This window comes from Nansenia antarctica (assembly GCF_963989245.1).
Source record: "Nansenia antarctica genome assembly, chromosome: 5".
Classification (NCBI taxonomy): domain Eukaryota; kingdom Metazoa; phylum Chordata; class Actinopteri; order Argentiniformes; family Microstomatidae; genus Nansenia; species Nansenia antarctica.
In genome coordinates, this window is record NC_137690.1 from 23569724 (window position 1) to 23588382 (window position 18659).

At 43.3% G+C, this 18659-nt stretch overlaps 1 protein-coding gene across 1 annotated transcript in view; it reads right to left on the bottom strand.

Moving 5' to 3' along the window:
* ssh1a (slingshot protein phosphatase 1a) overlaps positions 1 to 17925 on the bottom strand; it is a gene marked incomplete at its 3' end in the record, with an annotated part of 29527 nt that extends 11602 nt beyond the window's left edge. The window contains exons 1-3 of the mRNA XM_080532706.1: positions 17836 to 17925; positions 13804 to 13841; positions 2357 to 2457 (exon numbers count right to left, since the gene is read on the bottom strand). Of these exons, the coding sequence (XP_080388832.1) occupies positions 2357 to 2457; positions 13804 to 13841; positions 17836 to 17919 (223 nt within the window). The 5' untranslated portion in view covers positions 17920 to 17925. The remainder of the gene's footprint in view (positions 1 to 2356; positions 2458 to 13803; positions 13842 to 17835) is intronic.
* Between the last annotated feature and the right edge of the window lie 734 nt (positions 17926 to 18659).

Consider the following 18659-nt stretch of genomic DNA (forward strand, 5'->3'; position numbering starts at 1 on the left):
TTTTTTTTTTTTTAAGATCTGATACATGAGAAAGGTCAAATGGCACAGATGGTGCCAACATATCTCCAAATGGCCTAAACATATAGGTGTCCGCCTAAACATACCTGTACTAAAACAGGTACAAAGTTGCATTTGCTCACATTACGGTACTAGCATCGACTTTGGCACAAGTACTAATAAGACCCTGGAGTACTGATTCCTAGATGATTTGGGCTTGGTCATCAGGTTTCCAAGGTGATATTCACTGTAAAAGCTGTTGTTTTTTTAGGCGGAGACTGAATTTGAGATGTTTTATAATGTTCTAGCTCTATTTACTCTGACACAGTAACATAGATTTTGATTCTGACACTTCTACAGCCACCCCACAGGTGTTAGCTTTCATTTGATAACAAGATCATTATGAAGGCCCTTAGGGGTGTAACGATACATCGATTCACATCGATGCATCGATTCATTGACTAACGATCTGATTACATCGATGCAATGTAAAAATATCGATCTATATCGTCATCTTAAAGATACACCTTTATTTTGAAATGGCACATTCTGCGTGACTGTCACCATTTCCGTGCAGCGCGCGACTAGCAGCGGCAAATTGAAAAGTCAAAGAGCGCTGCACACTGTGTGTTCTGCATTTTGTGACTGCGGCGGAGAACAGCGAAGCGGTTTTAGCTGCGACTGCCAAGCCCGCCCACGGCCGACTGTGATTGGTCAATGCTCTAGTCTAGCCGACTGTGATTGGTCAATGCTCTGGTCTGTAACAAAGCATCTGTCTTATGAATGGGCAAAGGCTGCAGGTTGGACCTTACTTACTTTACTCCGGTTTGCTTGTCCAATTTCATTGGATAAACCTGAACAAAATTCCTATTGATAAAATCTACAGGTAAATCATTACTCCCGTAATCAGTGATCTAACATGACTGTCCAAGCATAGCCTTACCTTTCACCAATCAACACATCATATCAGATCAGTGCTTCCTAGAGGAAGTGTGATGGATGGCCCTATATTAAAAATGATCCTGACCTGCATTCAGAGCGTAGTGTTTTGTCTCCTGAACATGTTGATCAGTTAGTTTTTTTGAAGAAAAACCTCCCAAAGAAGAACACTGGAGGATATACTTATTATATAACACTGGAGGATATACTTAACTTATTTTGGTTAAGAAGAATGTATATAAGATGTACTGCACTGTACTGCATTTGCACTTATTATTTATTATTATTTTATTATTATTTATTATTATTGCACAAATATACTGTAGGTTAAATGGTGACCTTGGTTCAGTTCTAACTGTTAAAAATACTGTGTTTATGAGACAGTAAAAAAGTGAACGTTTACAAAAATCCTGCCTTAAAAAAGGGGGGACAAGTTCTTCCAGTTTTGTTTCATAGGACATTAATGTTTTAAAGCTGAATATCTCTTGTTTGTGAGACTAGTGAACGGGTCTATTTTTCTTTTTGTAACAGAAGAATACTGTATAATACAATATGATTTAAATGCTGGATACCTGGAAGAGCTCACAAATAAAATGGTCAAATAATATTCTAGTTGTTTTTGTGAGTTGATAATTGTGTTAGATTGGCATATGATATCGATCATATCGTCATATCGATCTTGAATCGAATCGAATCGAAATCGTATCGTGACTGACATTGTGATATCGTCAAACATTGTATCGTCATACAAACAAATCGATATAATATCGTATCGTGATGAAGCTGGTGATTTACACCCCTAGGCCCTTGTGATTGTGGAGATATTCTATATTCACTGTGGGCATGTCATTTCGAGCAGAAAACCAGAAAAATTAGGTGGATAAGAAGAGGTTTTAACCACTAATCTGCCTAATGTATAAGTCTGGAACATGCTTATCAACGAGAGGCTGTCCTTCCTTAACCCAGGTAGAACCTCAAGCATCATCTGGTGTTCTCTACAATAGCAGTTAGAAACAGAGTTTGCGGGGCGCTTAGGTGGCGTAGCGGGTTAAGCGTTGACCGATGTAACCGCAGGGTCCCCGGTTCGATTCCGGCAGGGGACATATCCTGCATGTCATCCCTCCGCTCTCTCTCACCCATCCTTCCTGTCTAAATCTCCACTGTATCTATCAATAAAATGAAGTATATGAGTGGGATTGCCCCACTCAGAAAGAAAAAAAAGAAACAGAGTTTGCCAGAGTAAACAACAAACAAACAATTTATCAGACTAAACAAAAAAAATATCAGACAAAACAACACCAACTCTGTCTGAAGGGAAGAGAGAGTAATGACCTTGAAGTTATAGTTGGAATTTCATGAGCATTCATCCACTTCACCATCCAGCCCAAACTCCATTTAGGTGGTGCTTTATGGTACTCACCTGCATGTTTGTGGTGGGGATGTGCGATCTGGCCCTGTGGACTACTGCCCTGCTGCAGGAAGAGGGCGGCACCCTTCACCATGAAGAAGCTCTCGCTCAGGCTGGAGAACAGATGGAGAGATGGGTTAGAAACTCTGGATGCATCAATCTGCCACATGGTCTCAGTTCAACACTGGGTCTATCTGTGCAGTGTTTCCCCTACCATTGCCTTGGGGGGGCGGGCCGCCCTCCCAACGGAACCCCCCGCCCCCCCAAGAAAGAGGAATTATTACAGCTAGTTATGAGCTAGTCTCCTTGCACACTTGCCAGCTAAAGAGCTAACTGGAGGCACTTTATTATTTTACTTAAAGTAGATATACTATCTTTCTTATTCTGCTAGAGTTGGGCTTCATGGTAATACCATAATGGCATATTTACAGTACATGGACAGTGGATTGAAGCATTGGAAATGTCTGTTTTTTATAGTTGGACATACGATTTCTTTTCAGGTGAGAGTAAAGTCAAAATGACATTATCTGACTGTATTGCCCACAGCAATCCAATATTCAATTATAATTATGTTATAAATTGATATGGATCAATTTATGCCTCTTATTAGATTATAAATACTCTGGCTGTTTTGTTTACCTTTTGGTTGACAGCAAAAGGGAGAGAGGAGGATAGGGAGGGAGCGAAGGAGAGAGAGCAAGAACCAGGTGAGAAAGTGGACAGGTAGTCAAGACCACATAAGTAAGTAGCCTTGAGAACCGATGGTTCTGGAGCCTAATGGCTCATAGGGCAGGAGCCTATCTCCTGTTTCCGTAGCGTGAGGCGGCTTAATGTACAAGTACACCCCTGGACATGACGCTGGTATGAGGCAGGGTCTTACCCCCTGGGGGGGGGGGGGGGTCCATGCCACGGTCCATGCCACCCCCCCAAGGCAGCAAACCTAGGGGAAACACTGCTGTGTGTGTGTCTCCATCCCCTTTACAGCCGTTTGCTACATAGGGGCTGGAGATAAGAGTAAAGTGCACGGTTTTAACATAAGGATCAGGTCAGGAGTCCCAGACACTGAGATTAGGATACATCTCGGGCAATAGCAAGTACAATGCCAGTATTTTGCCACTAAACTCAATAGGATCAAAAGTCCAGCAGTTAGCCAAGTTGGAGAGGGAGTCTATAGCTCAGCAACAGCTATGAATCAAGCTTTGGTCCAGAATGCTTATCTGGCCTTTTCCCCCTGCATGAGCTGCATTCTGATTTGACTTGGCAAGGCTCTGCTGGCTTGGCCAAATGCAAAATAGACTGAATAATTAGCTGCAGTATTTTGTAATGCACAACATTCCTGGGGGCTAGAGGTAGCATTTACAAGTCACACCTGTCTTATGTTCTATAAGCTATATTATGTTCAACCTCTTTCCTTTATGTAGTAATCGGAGTGATGACAGGACTGAGATGGTGGTGAAAGTGGGATTGAAGCTCTTTGCTATGCTAGCTCCAGTTATTCCCTGTCACTGTGCTTACTGGATGAGTCTCCCTCCACTCTCATAAATCTACATGACAGCAGGGCGGCACTTGTAACCAATGTCCTCCATGTGTGCAGTCTAGCAAACCAAGGCGTCATCACAAAGTACAGGTGTGGCGAGAGACAGGAACAAAACAAACACAGAGCAGGAAGACAATGTGGACTATGCATATGCTACGCTATGATGGAGCTATCAGGATTCCAGGCCTTCGGTTTTCATCTTAACAGCACTTTGAAGGAAGAGGGAGGGGGGGGGTTGAATATATAGGGGTCACATTTTTTGCCCAGTGAGGGTCAGTTCATCCATCCCACTGGCCTCCTCCCCCATTGTCTCTCACTGACTGGACTTCCTGTGTCCAGTCCAGAAGAGGAGGCCTGGCCCAAGCATATGATAACAAGGAACCAACAGGCTCGCTTTGTGAGGCTCACAGTAAAATCCCTCCCCCCGCCCCCGCCACCAAAGAGACAAAGTTCCACAGTGACAGAGCCATGGGGGAGGACTAATCACAAGAGCTTTTGTTTCACTTTTGCTCCCTGTTTTGAGATTTATGAGCCTGTGGAGAGGCACTGCTGACAGGGGATGATTAATATGAGGGAGAGCTACAGCAGCTATCGGGAGGAGACTGAGCACCTCCTCCTACCACCACGTCACTCTGAGTGCAGTTACTGTGAAAGATCCTCCTAGCACCTCAACCTACATCATCTACAACTTTGAGTGCCATGGGGATACCTGTGAGACTTGGACATAAATATACCCTAATCACACTACAGAGCTAAACCAAGCTGTGGTGTACCGGCTTGGTTATGCATGAGAAATGTGAAAGAAAATATCAGAGCCAGCACAGTATGGTTTGGGTTGGTCCTGTAGTGTGCAAAGCCCCTTTGAGTATTTTACATAAATATGATATGTAATATGTGTACATGAAGTGTAGGTCTTATTAGAAACTAATTATAGACTAGTTTCATATCAAATTAACACATACTTCGTGTGAAATAGGAGGTGAAATAGGAGGACACTTTGTACCTCCACCGGTGTAAATAAAAAGCTGTCAACCACTATGGGCCACGCCACACTCAGACAGTCTAATTAACTACTCTCTGCTCTGGTGTCTCTCGCCATCCGGCACCCTGCTATCAGCCTCTCCACAAACACAGGGGCTAAAAATAAGGTATCATTCAAGGCAAACAAAGACACAGACTGAGAGGCTGGCCAGATAGCCTCAATGATCCCTCATGATTACGATGTACTGTACCTATTCCTCTGAGAGAGACGACACAGTCTCTTCACATTGATTGTGAATGGGCAAGATTCATACTATTGTACAAGTACACAACTCGACTTGATATCATGCTTTTAATAGAGATGTACTTGATTCCATCCATACAGCCTTGTATTATTTTTGTTCAGTTGATAGTGTCAAGCCAACATTTCACAACTGTCTCAGATGGCCAAAATTAATACATGCGCTTGTATAGCAAATTACCCAAATGCATTCTTAAAACATGCCATTCAAACTAGGACCCAAAGCATTAGTACACATTCCACAGAACAAAGCAGCGTCCAGGTCTCTCCTGTCTCTATGCCACACAAACAAAGTTCAAGTTTGCAGGGAGGCAGACCGTACTGAATTTACACTCCATCTATGAGTGGCAGGTTCAGGGCGCCCCACCCACTCCGCTACTCACATGCGGCATATGTCGTTCTGGGTCAGCACAGCATTCTCCACAAAATAGGGCAGCATCTTCAGCACAGCCTCCTGTGAGGTCTCCACCACCAGATGCATCCTGTTGCAAACTCTAACCGCTCTCCTGTCCTCTGCAGTCCTTTTCTTTAGATCCAAGAAATGGAGTAAGTGCAAAGCAGGACCACTTCAGGTCCTGACCCACACCTTGGGTGACAGACTGACAGTTATGTCTGGTCTCATCTGTGTGGTGAAGCACCTACTGTTCTGCAGTGTCACTCCTTCTACACCCTCCTTATCTATAATTCTTCTTCTCTCTGTTTGAGTGGAGCCATGAAGAACAGCCAAGTCAGTGTGCTCCTGCCTGAGGGGACTTGCGGCAGCGCAGTCTCCGCCCGCAGCCTGAGGCAGAGGCTGTTTTTCTCTCTCTCAACCCCCCCCCCCCCCCCCTCCTCTCTCTCTCTCTCTCTCTCTCTCTCTCTCTCTCTCTCTCTCTCTCTCTCTCTCTCTCTCTCTCTCTCTCTCTCTCTCTCTCTCTCTCTCTCTCTCTCTCTCTCTCTCTCTCTCTCTCTCTCTCTCTCTCTCTCTCTCTCTCTCTCTCTCTCTCTCTCTCTCTCTCTCTCTCTCTCTCTCTCTCTCTCTCTCTCTCTCTCTCTCTCTCTCTCTCTCTCTCTCTCTCTCTCTCTCTCTCTCTCTCTCTCTCTCGCTCGCTCTCTCTAACAGAAAGACAGACAGACAAGACAGACAGAGGCGTAATGAATCCAGAGGGATTTATTAGCTGGACCCTCCCTCTTTCCTGAATTCTTTCCCGTGCAATTGGTTTTCCATCCTTATTCTGTTCTGATACGACAACCAGTCCCAGTCCTTAGTCTGTCCTACTTTTGACGAGTAAGGAAACAAGAGGTTCCCCACTTTAGCAAAAAGAAATCCACATCCAGGATCTTGTACTGCTGCCCAACAGAAACCTGCTCCAAGACAAGATAGAACGGCTTTCTCCCTTTCTGGGACTAGCAAAGCTACAATTGTGAAAGGAAAGAAAAAATGGAAGCAGCGGGATTTTGGCCAAAACTTCCAAATGGACGTCTTGATCTCCTTAGCAGGGGCTAGGAGCTGCATGACACCCCACGAGTCAACTGACTCCTAGGCAGCGCAGCCAGCGAGTTCCTCGCAGGGGCGGGGAGGGCAGTGAGCCTTCAGAGGTAAGAACTGGCACAGCTCTCCCAAATCTCATTACCCTCAGGACTGTGTGGGAGGGTTCACCCCATCTCCTTTAAGAATGGCCACTGCTGCTTGTCAATCACTCCCATCTGCCCAGCGTTGAGTCTGATGGGTTACAGTGTAGAAGCTACAGATGGGGGGTTGAGGGTGGGAATATTTTGATAAAGAGATTAGAGAGTTTGAGGATATGTATACAGTAAATAGCATGATGTCCCTTATTGAAATCTAAAGAATGCTGATTTCAGAATTTGCTATACAAAACATTCAAATCAAATGTACTGTATCTACAATTGAGTATATTTTCATTGAAGATAAATATAGATGGAGGAGATTATATTTTACCTGACATTGAATGTCATGGCAAACACATTTGCTATTTATCATAATTTCTGTCACACTCACACACACACACACACACACACACACACACACACACACACACACACACACACACACACACACACACACACACACACACACACACACACACACACACACACACACACACACACACACACACACCTGAAAGGGATATATTTTCCTTACTAAGTCATTCCCCCTAATCTGAGAGGATTTGCTGAGAGATAAAGGCAGGAGTTCTGGAACACAGATAACACAATCTCCCCTTCGTCAACAGGAAGAGCTCTGTAAAACCCAGTCAACAGCAACTAGTCAACTGACTACGGTTAGCATTATGTTCATGGTGCTAAACTCAGGTAGTTAAATGTGACATGGATTAGCGGCAGGTAGCACCATCAGTGAGGTTAGCTTTGGGAGCAGCAGGAGGAACTGATGTCCATGTGACTGGACATTAATAGAACTGCTACACACAGATGGGTCTGGGACCAAACTGAACCAAGACTATGCTCTCTGCTAATCTTCACCTCTAAATCACTAGGTGTTTGCAAGGTGTAATGGCATACCCTGAGGAAGACTTCACACAAAGAGGCTGCAGAGGGGGAGAAACTAGGCAGGTAATTCATGGATTCAGAGCCTTCTGCACACACCAGCACAAAGGACGAAAAGCCTCTTCTTGGGGCTAGCAGTTGCATAATGTTGGCATTTTCTCGCTGACGCCACTGAAGCAGTGGGGTGGGAGGAACTCTCCTCAGGTGTCAGCTGGTGAGAGACTCATGGCCAGGACAAGAAACATATGACATCAGCTTTCTCCCAATTAGTGGGGAGTGTACATAAAGCCTACCCCTACACAAACTTACACACAAAAAATGCCCCCCCCCCGAAAAGTGCATAATTATGAGTACTGACAGTTCCAGTTCATAAACGAAACTTGTGTAAATGCCTTGCTGAACAAATGTGTTACATCAGTTGCATAAATACTCCAGATAAGGGTATTTTCTAAGTAAACAAAGTGTGTTGCATCAAGTCAAGTTCAGGGTGAATTTACACATGACAGAAGAGAGCTGTCAAGTATGTGAGATAAAAATGTCCTTCTCCTGTTTGTGCAACCCACATTTTATCTCAAATGCACGCAGACACACACTCTTCTGGCCCAAAGTTGCTATTACTTCATTCCACTACCATGTTGGTGTATGGTGAAATCATTTGCTGGTACTGCGCCATTGCCGCCTGGATGATGTTACAGGGTTTATGTTGGCTAGCTCTACAAAAAGCTATGTCTTGTCATCGTTATCAAGTTCAGCAGGGAGCAGTGAGTGCAAACACTCCCCACTGCAGTCATATAACTGCCCTTCCCACTGGCATGCAGTGCAGTGGTGGACCCCTACATCGCAGCGATTACAAAATTCTTCCACCTGTCATATAAAAGACAACTCAATAATATATTCAGTTACATAAGTAAAGAGTTTATGAGAGTTTAGTTTTCTAATGTAGTTGGTTCCTTAACTGATTAGCCCTGGAGGCGAGACGAGTCTTAACTCGTATCACGCACAGATCATTCCTGAGTAGGCGCGACAAAAATTGCATAACCAGAGGAAAGTGGTTACTCAGGTTTAGCTTTTGCCCTGTGTCTCGGGGTCACAACATTATTTAATGAAGTGCTTCACTCACTCAAGTGTTGTTTTCCAGTTCTGAGATGGTGAGCTCACTCAAATGGGGAGCTGGATATCTGTAGGAGAGACAGGAGTGAAAGGCCTCTCAGCAGTACTAGTTCTTTCTGCACTCTCATGTAAGTAAGTCGTCCTGGAATAAAAGACCAAGCCTATTGACCTGTGGTGCCAGACAGCCACATCCACCCTCTATGTAGGAGGAGTAACAGCTTCTTCCACTCTTCCCCTTTGTCCTGAGGCACAGTAGGGCAGGAAGCTACTGTAAGGCCTGCTCGGGCATCCTGTTTTCGGTAGGAACAAAAGGACTACCATGTCTGACCCACACGCTCAAGAATGGAGGACACAAAAATGACTAAAGAGAGATGGGTTTGTGACGTGTGGTGAGAACAATCATGTCTTTGCTCATCAATGGCTATATTCAGAGCAATTGATATGACACATTTAAATGTACATACAAGCTGTGAAATTATGAGGCAATCCAGGTTAGTGGTGTCTGACAGCTGACACACAATCTGAACTAGAATCACTAATTGTTTAACAAGGGAAACACTACTTTGGTTTAGCGGCACACATTGTTTACTGGTTCTCACTGGTTCTGTGTAAGTTAGGCAAAGCCCCAGGGCCTGACGGCATCCCAGCTAAGGTGCTGAAGTCCTGTGCCCTGGAACTCGCACCCATTCTCCACTCACTCTTCTGTGAATCCTACCACACGGCCACAATACCCACCCTCTGGAAAACTGCCACCATCATCCCAGTACCCAAAAAACCCAGGCCTAAAGAATCCAACCATTACCGTCCCGTTGCTCTCACCTCCATAATTATGAAGTGCCTGGAAAAACTGTTGCTCGCCATCCCTCATCCTTCTGTTGTCACCCCTCAACTGGACCCCCTTCAATTTGCCTACAAAGTTAGGAGCTTTTGTTTGTTTATTTTGTTGTCCTTACCTGTCTGTGTTACCATATTCCATCATGTTTTCTCTCTGTTTTTAGAGTCCGCGCCCAGGGCGCCCTAAACCGGTGTAGTTTGGTGCATGTTTAAATAAATTGACTATGACTATGACTATAGGAGGGGCACAGAGGACACTGTGGTCTGCCTGCTGCACCTCCTCCTCCAGCACCGGGATTCCCCAGGCACCTTTGCCAGGATCCTTTGTGTGGACTTTAGCTCTGCGTTCAACACCATCCAAAGGCACCTGATGATCCAGAAGCTACACCACCTCAACATTCCCACCCGTCTGATCTATCTCCTGCACAACTTCCAACAGACTGCAAACTGTACGGGTAGGCAAAACCACATCACCTGCACTCACCATCAACACCGGAGCACCGCAGGGTTGTGTGTTGAGCCCATTCCTCTACACACTCTACACCAATGACTACACCAGTCCGTCACCCTTCACTACCTACCTTAAGTACTCAGATGACACAGCCATTCTTGCCCTGCTCACAGACAACCACTCCGTCCTGGACTCCTACAGCTCCATCACACACTTCACTAAGTGGTGTGAGGACAACCATCTCCACCTCAATGTGAGTAAAACAAATCATCATTGGTCCCCCCACACCACAGTGCCCCATTATCATCAACACCCAAGCAGTTGAAATGGTTGACAGTTTTAAATACCTCGGAATTACACAGGACAATAAACTTAGTTTCAACCAACACACCACCGATATCTTTAAAAGGAGCCAACAAAGATTATCCGTCATCCGCAAACTTAAAGGACTGTATGTTTCCCCCCCTCTTCTCCTACTACTGTACCAGAGCATTATCCAGCCCATCCTCATGTACTGTTCCTCCTGCTTCTTCACCATGCTCATAGTCATCAACCGGGCCAAACTCACACGCATCATTAACACTGCTGCCAGGATAATTGGACTCCCCACACCCAACCTCACAGCAATAAACAACAGGACCATCTCACGCATCGCAACCACAATAGAACAGGACGTCACCCACCCACTCAATCTGTACCTCGCCCCACTGCCATCCGGGCGTAGGTACAGAACGCTAAGGTGCAAAAGGGCTCGCTTTGGCAAAAACCTGATCCCCGCAGCCATTGTTGCCTTAGGCCCAATCCCAATTCACCCCTAGCCCTTCGTTTTCACCCCTATGGCTCGATTTGCGCGTTCACGTTTAGGGCGAGGGCTGTCCCAATTCATATTTCATCGAGGGCTAGGGGTAAGGGGGAGGGCTAACTATTACTTCGTTTCGAGCGATTCCAGGACCACACTAGCTTCGAAGGGCTAGGGGTACGCTACCCCTTGATACCAGGATGCATTGCGAATCATCTACAGAAATCTTATGTCGCTCTATTCAATGCGGAAATGTCATTTTAATTCTCTGTAATTACTTATTAATAAAGATTTGAAAAATTATGATAACCATCTTATTGTCTTAGTTTAATGTCATTACAATGCATTATAGACCTTTTATTTATAACACGCATAACCCAAAAATCGCTTTTATGTCGGTGCTGTGTCTAACGTTACAGTAACGCAACGCTGCATGACAGTCGAGCATTTCAGAGATGTACAGTCATAAATCAATTATTACCTGTGGCGTTTGACAGCGGATGATGGTACACATATGTAAAGTTATCTATCAAACGTTCGTCTGACTTGTACATGATGCGCATTTTGACCTATTTCCACCCGCAATCTAATCCGAGCAGTTGTTATTAGGTAATATTATTAATGGGTTGTATCATTCATTTCAATGCATTATAGACATTTTCTTTATAACAAGCACAACAACAACAAAACGTTATCATGCCGATGTGCTGTGTGTCTAACGTTACAAGCTGATTTGTGCATGACAGCCGTGCATTGACATATTTCCATGTCTAATGGCATATGACACGCGAAATGTAACTACAGTTAAGGATACGCGTAAAGGATGATGATCTATCACCGTTCGACTCTACTGAGAAATGTTTCCGCTTATTTGTCATCTCTCCTTCACGGGCAAATGTGGCCGTGTCCCCAAGAGATCCTCTTTCTACGTTTTTGACCACCACTATGATGGATTGATTTTTGGATTCTAGACGACGAATTGTTCTGAGAAAGGCGCTTGGTAACGTGATTTTTGGACAACGCTTTATGACTACTGATGGACTGGTTGTTTTGGTTGGAGTCATTCATTGTCATTAAATTCATTGTCATTATTGCGATGTCCACAAAAAAGACATCGCTGACGGAAGAGACAAAAAAAGGAACGTCTAAACACTACAGTGTGTTGATAACAAACGAAAATAGATGCTTATAGCACACGCAACAGAAATAAACACAGCTGAAGAAGGCATTGCGAGATGTGAGAATTCGCCGGCAACACAACGCGTCACCCGTACCGCGTGATGACGTAGGCGCCGTGAAGGGCTGTCCCAATTCATAGGGCTTAGATTTCAAGGGGTAGGGCTTGTGACGTGTTCGAAGGCCTTGCCTTCGAATCGAGTGACACTCGAAAACGAGCCATAGGGGTAGAAAAGGGAATTGGGATTGGCCCTTAAATAATAGACCGCGAGTGTGTGTACTTGTGTATCTGGCATGTGTAGTACTGTCTGTTGTTGTCCGCGTTATACAGTGTTGTATGTATATGTTACGGTACATGTGGGAACACGGTACATGTGGGAAAACTAGGGTTAGGGTTAGGGTTAGGTGCTAGGGTGCTACGGTTAAGGTTAGGGGTAGGGAATGGGATAGGATTAGGGATAGGGTTAGACATGCCAGCATGTACCAAATCGACGTAGCACCTAACCCTAGCCCTAGTTTTCCCACATGTACCATATTCCCACATGTACCGTAACATATATGTATACTGTACAGTGGTGTGAAAATGAATTTCCCCCTGGGGACAATAACTCTAATCTAATCTAATCAGTAAGCCTTGCAGAGGCTGAGGGAATCATGCGAGTTGACAAAATCAACCAATCAATGTTCCGCAACAGTACTATAAAACCAATGCAACTGTGAGATAAGTTAATGTTTGACTTTGTCGACTGTTGTCAAACAAATGTGAACAAAGATGAGGAGATAAAAACGTCTGTGCGAGCCAAAATCAAGAGTCCGTTTTGGGAATCAGGTCACAGTTATCCTCTTTTATAAACTGTCTCACATGACCATTGAAGAAAGGAAATGAATGGTGTTGGTGTGAGCAGAGCTTCCCCTTGACAAGGCTAGAGGTAATTCTGACATCTGAACTATGTCTTACATGATGTGCATAGTGTATGACAAAAATCCAGTTTGAAAGCTGTGAACTGTTCTTATCCAAGAAAAGACCAAGAGTACTGCATTATGATTACACACTGCCCTGGACACAATATGATAGGGAACAATTCCCCAAACAGATTTATCTTCACTGGAGCCATATTAATAATATGTTATATGTTTAATTTCATTGATGCATAAAAATAAATGTTCGCCTTGGTGATGATGACCCACATATTCTTTCACATAAGTTTGACAGAAATATTTGGGACGCTTTTATAGTCTCAAGGGCCCACGCTCTAAGTTTGAATTTCTTTAAATAGAAGGCATAATAAAACAAGGAAGTAACAGTATATCATTAGTCCATCGTTGAGCTCTCCTGACACAGCCCCAGGACTTTCTTTCTCCCTGTCCTGATGGAGTCTCAGTGTACTTGATATTTCTCAAGTCATAACATGGATCAATCAGTTAGTCAGTCAGTCAAGTCTTTACCTGAAAAAAACTCACTTATCTCTGATGCATATGGCCACAGTAAACTCTGTGACCGTGACTGAGCTAGTTTGAGTGACTCATATGAATACTCTGCTTTTTAAATGGTGCCTAAACCAAGAATACTGGAAAGCCCCACAGGTGCCGGTGGTGACCAAAGTTGTGATGGACAGAATATCACGTCTTAAATATACTTTTCTTAATTATCTATTAGGAATAGATGACTACCCCACACAGACAGACAGACAGATGATAGTAGTAGCACTGAGCTTTCCTACTGTGCAAAGACCTACAAAAAAAAGACATAGGTAAGAAAACGTACCTCTGATTTAGCCGGCGCTCATCGTCACTCCCAAAGTCCTACAAAAGGAAAAGGAAAACAAAGTTACTCTGATAAATTTGAGACTTTACACAGTGCAGTCATTAGAATCAAATACACAATATGCCTAAGTCTACTACTTAGATGTAGTACATGTGTTCATAATCCTTGCAAAAGTCTTTATAATATGATATGGTAAGGTACTCAATAAGGTATGCAATAAGGGTAATACCAAGCCTACATGAAGAGAACACTAGGAACATTTTAGACTAATCTCAAGTCTTTACCAAAATATGACACACCAATTGATATTGGGATTGACATATACCGGTACCAAACATTTGCAGAATTTAATTTCAAACCTGTACTACCTTGAAATACAAATCAACCAACTCTTCCATGACCTATATAACAGGAAAGATAGTGTGAGAAATATGACACCTCATAAATGTTCATGGTTAACCTAGATAACTTTATGAGAGAGGTGAGACTGTTACTAAATGAAGGAAATGGGGACACTTTGTATGATGAAGTTTCACCTAAGTTATGTCTTGCAATGTTCTTATTGCACCAGGACCCTACACTGGGAATATCAGGTTATAGCCTACTTGGTGACAGGCAACTGTGTGAGGGAGGTGTGGCCCTTTCTCCAGAGGTTTCACCCAAAGCCCCAGGGATGTCAACCATACTAGTGAGAGACACAAGCCATCCCTGCCATTGCAACTAAGGTAGGCCATGCCAGAGCTCTGCCACACAGTCAATGCTGTGACAAGATGAAGCATCCAACAACACATATCAACTTCAATAGATTAGATTAGATTCAACTTTATTGTCATTCAGAGTACTAGACAACAAAATGCAGCTTGGCATCTAACCAGAAGTGCAAATAGTGATATACTGCAAAGACATGACATCACTATTAATATTGCAAAAAAGAGCCATAAGGTTAATTCATAATTCCGGTTATAGAGATCACACAAATTCATTATTCTTAAAATCAAAAACATTAAAATTCACGGATCTGGTCCACCTTCTAACAGCACAAATAATGTATGAAGCAAATAACAACCTACTCCCTAGGAATATTCAAAAATTGTTTTTAGATAGAGATGGGAGTTATAATTTGAGGGGGGAGTTAAATTTAAAACATATTTATGTACGTACAACGTTAAAAAGTTTTTGTATTTCTATATGTGGAGTGAAGCTGTGGAACGGATTGAGTGTGGAGCTAAAGCGGTGTCCAAGCATGACCCAGTTCAAAAAGCGGTATACAAACATGGTTTTCACCAGGTACGAGGAGGAAGAAGGGCTTTGATAGTTGTTGTTTTCACAGATTATTTGTTTATTTACATGATCTGTTTTCTATTGTTGGTCAATATGTAAATAAATTTGATTTAATTTAAAATATATATATTATATTTATATTGAAGTCAACTGCTGATTATTAATTATTAATCTGTTTATTGGAGAAGGGGTAGGATTAAATAAGCTTATGCTTCTTCCTACTCCTTTTCGGACATGTGAAGTAAATAGTGTTTTTTGTTTTGTTTAGTTTTTTTTGTTTTTTGTTTTGTTTTGTTTTTTGTTTTTGTTTTGTCTTTTGTTGTTATAACTATTTCTCTCTGCACATGTTCGAAATAAATGCTTTCATTCATTCATTCATTCATGACAGTGCAGACTAGTAAAGACCTAGAAATAGCCTAGTAAAGACAGTATTTTCTCTTTTCAATAAACACACACCTTGTTGCCTTGATGAGTGGCATAGCAGCAGACAGATGTCAAACTCTTCATCTTGCAAAACACTCACATGACAAGACAGTAAGTCAAGTAAAAAGAGGTTGCTTTTGTTCCCATCCAAACAAATGGTGCAGGTAACACGATATGATTGGCCTCTACCCATTCAAACAGGGGAAGGGCATCGGGGTGAAATTCACACCAGGGAAGTGTCGATTGCTGTGTTCAAGCCAGGTTTCAGTTCATCATCAGGGTAATCCTACTACTGTAGTTGACCTGAACAGCCCCTACAGCCACTACGAGTGAAATTCCAGGCAGAATTGTTCAGCACAGTGAGACTCCTGACAAAAGTTGCAAGCTACTAAGTTAGAACCATGAATAGAGAGAAGAGAATCTCATTTCACAAGAACTGTCAGCAGGGGGAGAAAAACATAGTACGTGTACCTTTTGTTTTTACCTGCTCTGAGAAAAAGAGCTGTATTAATGCAACCACATCCTGAGGTAAATCACAAACATCATCATTTCATGTTCCTTCATTACACAATCCCAAAAGCTAACCCCATTCTTCCTCCTCATCTCATTCAATCTATTTCTCATTCCCTCCTTTCTTCCTGCTCCCTACATCCATCCACCCAGTGTGGGAATGACATCATAGCTGCAGCAGCCTCCTGAGGGGGCTTGGCTGCTCCTCTGCAGACAGGCCAATGGGACCACACTGAGAACTCTAAATGGGGAGTGAGTGACTGGTAGTAACAAGGAAGACCTGCCCTGTGTCCGACCCACAGCCCATAGATAAGGCTGATGATATCACTGCATTCAAGCGTGGCACAGACAATCATCTAGTCACTTATCATCACTCAATGCCTAAAACCTACAGCGTCCAAAGCGTCCTTACCTCCATGTCATTCTGCAGGACTAACCTATGACTGGCAGGTGTAATGTGTCAGGCCCACTGACTAAATTGGAAAAAAAGAAAGTCCCACAAAATAGTATCCCACTTATAGTCAAAGGTGTGTATTGGCCTAACCATGTTTGTCTTTACCTCAGAGGCGAATCCACCCACTGTTCCCTTAACATTATCTTGCAGAGACATAAAACATTCCTTGCTGCTGTATGCTGTCAATGTTGATTTCGCTTGACTCCTATTTCTACTGTTAATATTTAGTGCCCCCAGCTGGCTGAGAAGGGGCACTGTCAGTTCAGAGGCAGTGTATGACCTGTCTGTGTCATCTCATGGCAGTTATTTATGGGTGATAGCTATATTTTGGAATAGCAATAAGAGATCCTGTTATAGCTAGGAGCAATCTTCCAAGTCATTAGCTGTGTGGTGTGTATTGCACTGGCAGCTCTTGTTCAAGTCTACCCTTGTAACACCAACAAGCTACACCAGAGGATCATCATGGAAGAGTTCATAGCTCTAGAAAATGCATTTTGGACAGTTTCAAAGCTCATATATCATAATACCATGTGCAGTGGAGGTCTCTGTACTCTAGTGAAAGTATGACTAGGCCTGCCCAGCTACAACATGCTGCTTCTTACCTGATCCAGGTTTGAAAGCAGATCAGAACCCATGGTGCACAGAACACATAACCATGTCACTAAAGTAACTGCGCAAATGGTCACCACACATTCACCACACATTCACCACATATTTATTGCATCACTGTGCAGTAGCTAAACTAATACTGTAAGTTAGCTAGTTGGCACTAGCAGCTTTCTGCCATTTCCAAACGGTAATGTCTATTAACCGCGTGTGTGTGTGTGTGTGTGTGTGTGTGTGTGTGTGTGTGTGTGTGTGTGTGTGTGTGTGTGTGTGTGTGTGTGTGTGTGTGTGTGTGTGTGTGTGTGTGTGTGTGTGTGTGTGTGTTGTGTGTTGTGTGTTGTGTGTGTGTCAGTTGCCATGGGGGTTTGAATGATATGTGTTGTCAAATAAAGTTGATAACAGCATCTACATACATGGGTGAATGATTGCTTCTGAATACTATCTAGCTAGCAAGCTGCTGCTAATCAGCTAGCTCGTAGGCAGTATCTAGCTAGCTTACTTCTTGTCTTATCAGCTTTTCTAAAATTCGTTGTCTAAACGTCACTACATGGCGAGCATTTAGTACTATAGTGATCAGTGTCCAGTAATGATAGCCAGGCAATGCTAGGGATGAGCTTTTTCTGTCCATTTAGCTAGCTTTGGACAAATGCAAGGCTACTTAGCTAGCTAGCTAATCATCTCTCTATTCAAGGCCTAACACTTCCTACGTATCCCCAGTGTTTCCTAGTACAAACAGAAGCGCTATTCCGAAGCTTTACCTCAGGCCCCGCGGTGGTGGTGGTGGTGCTGGCCGTGGACGCAGCGCTGGGGGTCGGGGAGCGCTGCAGGGTGACCAGGGCCATGGCTGGGAGGGGAGAGGCCGGTGTAGCCTGCTGCCTGGCTGGCTGGGGAGGAACAGCTTTATTCCGGGGGAAGAAGAACCAGAGGAAGTTGTCTCTCGATGTCAACGTCTAGTGGCCAGATCGCCCTCGAGGCATAATGGCAGTTCATCGTTGTTAGATGTCCATCGTCTAACCTGGCAGCAGCGCCTACCACCCGCCGGTACGCTACTTGGTTTTGACTGCTGTGATACATGTACTACTGTCATCATAGTAAACAGTCACACACACTGACCCAACGAAGGTGCATGACGTTTAGTTCCCCGTGTTGCGGTTTCTCACGACTGGGAAAAAATCAATACACATGGTTGATTGACAGTTAAAGAGTGATTAATATGTTACATGGATGGTTGATTGACAATTAAAAGAGTGATTAATATGTTACATGGTTGATTGACGAGTTATTCTGATGTTACATGATTTATTTATTTATAGATAGATGATAATAAATATAATATATTTTTTATTACTGTCTGAATTTGTCTTGTTTTATACAATTTTCCAATTGTTTTCATTTCTTGTGCTGGTTTATTATGATGTAAAATTGTAGGAAACTAGCAAAAATAATAATAATAATAATAATAATAATAATAATAATAATAATAATTGGGTGGGAGAGACGGGCCGCTGCTGCCAAACGTGCTCAGTTTTGCGTCGCTCCACCGGCAAAAAATCTCACTCCAAAGTTTTGGTGAAACTTGGCA